We start from the raw sequence: 8,971 nt of genomic DNA, 5'->3' as shown, positions 1-8,971 counted from the left end.
CAGGAAAGAATTTGATTTGGAATTAAAACACAGTCAGGAAGAATATAAGAACAATATTAGGCCAAAATGTTGTGCATTCAGCCACCTTTTTCCCCCAGGATAATTTTCAGGATAAGATTAAGCAGGAGTACTGGATAGAGATCCAAATGGATCATTTCAGAGTTTCACGCTTTTTTAAACGAAAAAACTGAATACTGGCACTGAACAAATTAATGAAGAGCAGTTTTGCTTCAGATTACCAAAATGAAAACCGCACTAGATTTGATTGAAAAGAAGCTCCACAAGATTGGAATCGAAGAACTGAAGCAAGTAAAGACTTTGGATTGACTTGATGTCCATAAAAATTCAAAATATATACAAAATATTGTCAAATTAAGCAATTCCTTCATTGAATAACTCGAAATAGAAGAGCCATTTGGTAATTATAAAATGCCGCTTTCATTCAATATGGCTCGAAAGGCTGCATATATCATAGGCAAATTATAGGGTACCGTAACAAGAAAACACATAATATCAAGATCAGCTGGTTTTTATCCTAGAAACTACTTATATAACGCAGTCTAAACAGAGGAAAAAACGGAATTACTTAATAAGCGTGTCTAGACTGGCCAGTCACTTGCGATCAAAACTTCAAGGTGCATCTATCACAAATGCGCACAGTTATAATTTTAGACAGTTTTTTAATGTCTCGTTTCGCAGAGAATCGCACATGATGCAATTCCTGGAGCTATCATATTTCCTTTTTAATTATTGTTATTAGCTCTGACCTTTCTATGGGAACTGTGCCGCTTTTGGTCAACCTCGTAAAATATTTATCGACTTCTGTTGCTGTTGAATGTTGATGATTCGAACCAAATGCAAATCACCGTCTGCTTTGCATAAAGAATGTCTTTCAATGCCACCATCAAACGCTCTTGCATGCTCCCTATATAATCCTTCACTCTGGACAATTTTATCTCCTCCTAATTAATTTCCATGGAAATTACAAGTTAAGACAGAAAATCGATTCGATCCCTTAGATTTTTTTCTGCGTCAAAGCTAATTGCCTGCATTTTACAATAAAATCGTCTTCGTCCCCTTTGGGCCCATCGCAGCTTTTTTCGTTGTTGTTTTTGTCAAGTTTCCTCATCGACTGACTTTTCAGACACTCGCTAATTGTTCGATTGCGTCCCTTCGATAATCTAGGCTCTTTCGTCCTGATTTCACTATCGTCCTCAAAAGACACATTCGACGTTACATCCACTCGAATCACCTGCTCAGTTTCGGGACTCGGCGGTTTCGACAAAGAAAATCGAATGGTTTTCTTGAATTTGTGTCGCTTCTTCTTTGTCTTGTCGCCTTTCTTCGGCTTCTCCACCAGCTCATGTTGGATTCTTTCGGATTTCAGCATCAGCTCCTCTATGTCGGAGGCCACAAAGTAATCATCAAAGTTTAACTGGAGATCGTCGTTTATTTGCGCAAAGTCTTCTGCGGGTTGAGGCTGCTCAAATAGATCAGTCAGGGGATAGGAAAAGTCGTAATCATCATCTGCAATTGAGGAGTTCAGCGGCTTTCTTGGGGTGAAACTTTTGCATTTTGCCGATAGCAACCTGGGGGCTTTTTTCGACCATTTTTCTAGAGAAGCGCCAGTGTTGAGGGTGACATTATCCGGAAAAAGCAAAGTGGTTATCGTTAGTTTTGGCTCAGTTAGTCGGGGTGTGTATTGTTCCTTAGTTCGAGCAGCCAGCTTGTACGAGTATCTAAAAAGCCCATCAATTAGTGAGTTTTCTTCTGCAAATTCTAGTGACTGTACCCATGATAACCTTTAGTCGACCACACCATTTCCGCTCGATCTTCCAGATATTCATTTTTCCTGCCTGCATTTATCGCGTTTCGACTCGTTAACACTATTTTTGTGCACTTCATGCCGCTTACCTTGCTTTGAGGCGCTTTAAACCTGCGGAAACAACCCTTGATAATTAATTAATTTAGGTGCTATTAAAACATGGAAAAAGCGTGAATTTTTAGGACAGGCAAAACAAATATTTTCAAGTTAGTGGCATCAAAAACGCAAAAAAAATTCCCGCAAGTTGCATGTTTCGATATAAATATGACAAAGGAAATATCGTTCATTTGTTCGCCACCTTCAGACGTCAAGCCATTATTGACGCCATCCGATATTCCAAAGAATGGCTTTCTCGGTAAATTTTCAAACCATAAAGGCACAATGCTTTATGCAGGTGTTTAAACACGATTTGAACAGTTGCTGTTTTCTATTTGGTCTAACCAGTGCAGTACCTACTCAGTAAATCGTGACTGAAACAGTTTTTCCTTTTGAAAGATTTCACACGGGCTTAAGAAGCGAGCAAGGACAAGCAAACAACAACAGTAGTATAAAGTAAAATAAATCTACAAATGTTTAAAACTGTGTGAAACCCTTTGAAACCACCAGGGGAGTAAAAGGTCCTGAAGAAACTGCCTTTCAAACTAATATATGTAATTGACAAAGGTCTACGTGGCTGATGGAGTTAGCCTTGAGTAACTCAAAGATAGAATAAAAAATTCCCAGAAATTTTCAGACATTATACAAATCCTTTAGTTGGCTTTAAGCATGCAACTGAGTTTCTCACAGAACTCGGTCGAGTCCATATATTGCAGCAAGCGACAAAAATAGATAAGACCTAAAGTTTTTAATCGTATTTTCTGTGCCATTTTGCTGGAAGACTTCCCTCGAAGTCACGAACGCACTATTGGCATGATTTTATTGAAATATATTGCGATGATTTGATGGATGGCTAAAGTGAACAGCACACACTTTGCCTTTTGTATATCTGGAAAAATCCAGGTTTTACCAAAAATAAACTAATTAGCCAACAATTTAATAATTTCACTGAAAACCCCAATTTGCAAACCGTATTTCTATCCCGTCCCGTTCTGCCGGCGAACAACTGAAATATTTGCTTGAGATTTTTTTTTCGCTTCTGAATGATGTTAATTCCCCAACAATGTTGCATGATAATTTGCTATTTATCCCATCAATATCGGCATTTAACAAAGAACACTTGAGCAGACTAATAAAATTATTTAAAAATTTCGTCTCAGCCTTGAAACGCTTATTTATTAACTGCAAGATATTAATAACAACTTCAAGTCGCTTAAGTACGTCGATGGGATTTTATAGTTGGTGGAATTGTAATTAATACGATCACAATAACACGTAATTATAGTTATTATAGTGGTGTTGTTAGTGGTTTATTCGGGCAGCACTGGGGCAAAAAAATGTTTTTGGCAAAAACAATGACTCGTTTTATTGGTGCAAATATTTGCTAGTTTTGCCAAATTCCGCATTGATTACTAAGTCGTCTTTTTGTGCCATCAAGGTCTTCAAACGACGAAGACATTGACCTTCTCACCTTCGCCATTGGCTTTGTCACACGAACTGACAAATGAAAAGCAATTTAGAAAGTCTCTTTTATTCCGGGACATGAATGGGCCAGATAAAGAAGCCTTTTAAAATTAATTCCAACTGAAAAAATTGGCACTTTTCCATTATAGTACACTAAGACAAAGACGTTAAGCCAAAATACGAAGACAATTTAAAACAAACTAGTTAATCAGCTCGAGTCACGAGAAGAAATCGCGTTTCCCCATTGCCGAAAGCAGTGCGCTGATCAAACCAACTCGAGTGCAAAGTGTAAAAACAGGCCAGATGAAAAATAAGGGGGGAAAAGAATCGGAATAACATAATAAAGTTTTTACCTTCGACTCGACAAGTTATTTCCATTCGAACAGACATCGCTTCAAATACAATTTTAATTCGAACCTAATGGAAATTGACCTCTCAATTTTCCGGCGAACTCCGCCGCGCGCTCTACTCCATACCCTTTTCAAGTCGCCGACAGGAGTTAAGTGAAGTTTTTAAAACTCCCGAGCGAAAACTTACCTGGGAAAAGACCGGGAGTATAGTCGGTTCCGCGGAAAACTTGCCCAAGTAGCGACAGCTCGTGGGGGTTGATTTCAACTAAGCAGCTTTAGTTTTATTAGACTAACTTAGTTTTTGTTGTGTTTTATCAAAAGAGGCCAATTAAAAATTAACTAAGGCGTAAAAGGACTCTAACTCTAACCCTCCAGGGAGAGGTTGGTTTATCCATCAGCTTAATTTCCCGTTTTTGAATGCATTTGGACACAATAACTGGAGTAAGTGAAAATGAGCACACAGCAGTGGGTTTAAGCAACTCAAATTATTAGAATCGGTAAACTATTTTTAGTTTAGTTCCAAGCAAATGCATCTCAGTTTCTTCAACTTGAGTGCTTTTCGCCAGTTTAAACCCGTTTGAAGACTGTTTGGAGCAAAAAACATTTCGTGATTTTCGCACTATATCTGAGCCAATGATGATTACCAGTCACGCAGCTGAAACTGCTCAATCATGTGAGTGGCGTCGATTTAGAAATGATATGTAAACCCCGTTGCATGTCGGTCACGCCAACTATGATGAATGGAGGCATTTGAAAAGAAAAACAGATAGCACGAAAATTCATTCGGGTAAACTGCCATCAAATTTGCAAAGAAACTTTTTCAAAATTGTTGTAGTTTTTCACGACATTACTTGGAGCTGAGCCAGATAGAGTCAAGTTTTTCGGTTATTTAAACGATTTTAAACTTTGAAAAATGCAATAATCATTCCGAACAGCGGCAAACAAAACCCCGCTTCCAAGAAAACCATCATCAAACCAGCGGCATGATTCCCCATCACCTGCTGATGGGCGCAGACTGAAGATATGCCGCAATAAATCCTGGAAAAATGATACATCTCAAACCGCAAAAAACATTAAAAACGAATTATCGATAGTTGCTTCCGGTTAGTACGCAACATTCTTCAGCAACGAATCTGGCCGAAAAATTCGTTCAATCAAGGCTGTTCTCATGACCGTGAAAGCTTTGTTACATATGATCAGATACAGGGTGATTAAAGGCAAAGGAGCTGCTTAAGAAGAAAAAGGTCGATAATTTGAAGCGTCTTTGAAAAACGTTTTTTCTTCAGAAAAAAACCGCTGCGTTTTCAGAGTAGTTCAGCGTTTTCAACGAGTTTTCAGAGAGTGATTGAGCGGTTGGAAAGCTTGGGAAATTATTGGGGCAGATCGGTTTTTTGGCGACTCTTGAGTCTTCTGCTTTTTCTTTAAAACTGAGTGTTCGGCACAAGTTCTACACCAGCCTCTAATGCGTTTGTTGGCCGAGAAAAACGTCAAATTTTCAAGGGTTTTTCTCATCTGATGTTCTTCATTTCATCCTGTACTTTATTCAAATTTAAATCATTGAGTCATATCTCTTGGAACCCAGAACACACACGAAACCCGCAATAAATATTATAATGGCACTGACATTACGGCTAAACCTTGTAGGTCCGTCTTCATCAATACGCGCGAAACTATTTCGGCTTGAGTTTTACATATTTCGCGGTTATTAAACAAAATTTATGAATTGTCGGCATTCGGTTGAACACAAAATGTTATATTATTAGCTTTTAATTGGAATTGCGAAAAATGCGGTTAACAGCAGACTGTGGTGGAATATTTTCGGCAAATTATCATGTCTACGAGCCTTGCGAGATAGTTATCGCTATTAATGCAAATCGATGTTTTTTCTCATTTCTAAATAAGCCCAACAGTCTGATGATTATTGCGGAGTTGAATGGATTCTGGCTAAAACATAGAGGGCTTTAATTAAAAATCCCGATCAGTTTGCAGAATGCCCCAAAAAGCGCTATTTTCTTTACATTTTGTATAGTCTAACCGGCATAATCAGGTTGTTTATAGCGCCTCGGTGTAGTTATCAAGACCTAATTTGAAAGCAGCTGCTCTTTTCGCACGCCTTGCTTTCATTACATGCTACTTCGCTAACCCATTTTCGGTAAATCTATCTATAGACCTAGAAATGTTCATCAAAGCTTTTTTTAAAAACATTTTCACCAAACATTTCCGGGAATTATTTTAATGATTTTCCACCGTCCTGAACGCGCAAATATCAACAAACCGAATTGATCGACGATTTTTTTTATTAAATAAACAATACGACCGCTTCCCAGGGCTAATCAGTTTAAAATTTCCTGGTTGGGGAAAATTGAAATTACGCAATTTTCGACGCACATTCTAAAATTCCTCATCTTTCCGAATCCTGCTTAAAATCGACGACAGCCCGTAATTGAATGAAAAATTCAAAACCTATCGCCAAAAGCTCTATCGATAATTAGCAGCATAAATTAGTAACACAATTTTAGCATTAGCATCGTTGTTCAGCCCTTCGTGTTTTCCTTCTTGCTCCCGTTTCCTCCCCACTTTCACTTTTCTGCTGAAACTGTTCATTATTTACAGTTTTTCCTGTTTTTGTTTGATTGGCACCTTTTTTCCCGGTACCCCGTTACTCTTGAGCGTTGTTTAATTAAAAATTCAATACTAAAGTAACGACAGTGGGTGATTCAAAATACACGAATGTAACGAGAACTAGAAGAAAATGCAAAAAAAGTTTTCTCACAATTTGCTTAAAATCAGCTACACATCGTGAATTTGGTGATTCTCGTGTAGAAGCTTCGATCAAATTGAAGTCTGCACAAGAACGGTAAACTTTAGGCACGGGCGACATTGTCATACATTTTCAGTTTTGAGTTTTCCAATAAATAACTGCTTGAGTTGAGATTTTTCATAAGAGACTACTGAACATTTTAGTCTTCAAAACAATGACACCAATTTAAGCGGCCAAGTATGAGACTGATTTTTGCTCCCATTTTACGTCAATAGCAAAGTATTCAAGAGGAGAGAGTTGAAATGAGAAGAAAAAAGTGAAAACCCATTAAGAAACAGAGTTTAGTTGCGTTGCTTTACAGCCAGCTCGGCACAACTTCCACATCAACAGATTTTGAATCAATGTTGATTATTCAACAATTTAGAAGAAAGCAGTCGCCTTTCAACTTTGGCTTCATTTTGCTTCTTCCCTAATCATTAACGTTCAGAATCCAATTCAGAACGCCACATTTCTGCCCCAATTACTCAGAAAAACAAATAAACTGCAAACGGTCTTGTTTGGCTGATAAAGACGACAACACACGACAAGTTCGCGATTTATAAATGATTGCTGAAACAACAAAGGTTGATGGGACATAATTCTCGAATACATGGCAAATTAGATGTCTAAAAGCTCACTAATTGTATATGCCTTCGGATTTATAGTACCAAGCGGTGTTAGGCGTTTTAAATTCATCGCTTTGATGAACGGACGGAAATTAAATTTTTGCCGCAAAATGGCTTGCGCTAACCTGGATAAAGGGTTTTGTTGATAATACATTGCAGTATATATGAATTTGCCGTACAAAAATCGACGAAGTCAATCTGACTCAAAACGTTTCTCTTGCAACGTGTTTAGAGTGGCTCTATCTAGGGCTCTACAGCGTAAGTTTTTTTAAGGGTTATTTCTCAAAAACGGTTTCTACTATTTTTTTTCCTGGCCGTGTATTTGTTATTATATTATTTTCTTTCCTGGGCCCCACACATTTTTTTTGTATATCGTTTATTTCCGTTACGTTTCGCGAGACAACAGCGCCATCATCAGATTTTAAAATTCATTCAAACTCATTAATTGCATTTAAATCAAATTGTACATACTTTCCTGACTGTGTTTCAATTCCAAATCAAAATCAATTCCTGGGTTTCAGTCGTTTATTTTCTCTATTTATCAATTAAAATACGTTTCGCTGTATTTTTCCACCATCATCAGTTTTTATGCGTAGCGTTGTTGCTGCTTTAAGCCTTGGCATACATTTTTTGCCGAAACCCAGGAATTGATTTTGATTTGGAATTTAAATCAAATGAAACTTTATTTATCTATAGCTACACATATAATTATTAAACTCTCATTTTCAATCGCTCTTACTTTCCCAAACATTTATGGATATATGGGAAACCGTTGCTGAGATAAACTCACGCCGTAGAAGCTTCAAGGCATTGAAAATGCCCAATGAGTTTTTAGGGGCAAATGAAAATCAAGGCTTAATAAACAATTTTAGGGGGAACAATAAACATTACAGGAAAAAAGAAGCGAAACAGCTTTCGCCGAACTGTTCGGCGGGCAAGAGTGGAACGTTCCAGCGGTCGTTAACAAACATAATTTGCAAGAATACGATACACGGCGCTTTGTAATTAAACTGGCAAAACCGACGCTGTGCAAATAGCAGGCAGCGAGAAAGTAAAAGCGGGAGAAGGGGGACGAATTCTTTTGTGAATTCGACCCTCATGCTACGAGCCCGTTGCGTAACCTGCACCACATACACGCACCCTCATTGTCTTAAAGTTTAAAGTCCAGCTTCGGCCGTTCCGTAGCTGACCATCACGAGAGGAGAAAGCACGGTGCCAGCGTGCCGAGGTATTGATCTTTGAGAAGGGAAAGTTTACAGCCCCTTTGCTTGCACCCCCCTCGTAATCCCCCCCGTTCCCTGCCCGGCCCCTTCTAGGCCTACTACGGCCGCTGGTCATTTCGGGGGGGCCGCGGGAGCACCAGGCGAGTTTGCATATTCTCCTGCGCGCTTAAGGATCTGACGTAGCAGAAATTTGATTTTCTCTCTACCAGGGCAAAATTTCGGATAGGTGATTCGGCCCAAAGGGGCCGAAGGGATATATCTAAGTTAATTTTGTCCGGGATGTTTTTGGGGTTCAAGCTCATAGCGCCCACTACGTCATTTATAGGTAACGTATTGACGCGTTTTGAACACACTCATCTTTGAGAAGAATATTCCGGTTAAATAACAAAGGAGATTTCTCCACACCATGACTATCAAGTTTTTGCCATGCCAGAAGAAATGGCAAAGGAAATTACCAAACCAAGCAGGAAAAACTGGAAAACCTAATTAAATATGACTGAATTTACTATGTAGGAATTAAAAAATTGTAGATAAGTTCTATATTGTTGAGGCGGATTCATTTTTTACAAACTTCTTTTTGGGTATTT

The 8,971-nt window shown here is 38.4% G+C and overlaps 1 protein-coding gene across 1 annotated transcript; it reads right to left on the bottom strand.

Moving 5' to 3' along the window:
* Positions 1-599: 599 nt before the first annotated feature.
* LOC125503844 lies at positions 600-1,945 on the bottom strand. The gene is made up of 2 exons (XM_048664854.1): positions 1,793-1,945; positions 600-1,739 (listed from the first exon to the last, which is right to left on the bottom strand). The coding sequence occupies exons 1-2, from the start codon at positions 1,903-1,905 to the stop codon at positions 1,016-1,018; spliced, it is 837 nt and encodes a 278-aa protein (XP_048520811.1). The 5' UTR covers positions 1,906-1,945; the 3' UTR covers positions 600-1,015.
* Positions 1,946-8,971: the final 7,026 nt, after the last annotated feature.

This window comes from Dendroctonus ponderosae, unplaced genomic scaffold (genome assembly GCF_020466585.1).
Source record: "Dendroctonus ponderosae isolate FM_Combo_2020 unplaced genomic scaffold, Dpon_F_20191213v2 Dpon_F_20191213_3, whole genome shotgun sequence".
NCBI classification, from domain to species: domain Eukaryota; kingdom Metazoa; phylum Arthropoda; class Insecta; order Coleoptera; family Curculionidae; genus Dendroctonus; species Dendroctonus ponderosae.
Note: the sequence above shows the minus strand (reverse complement) of the source record. Positions and strands in the feature narration are given on the sequence as shown.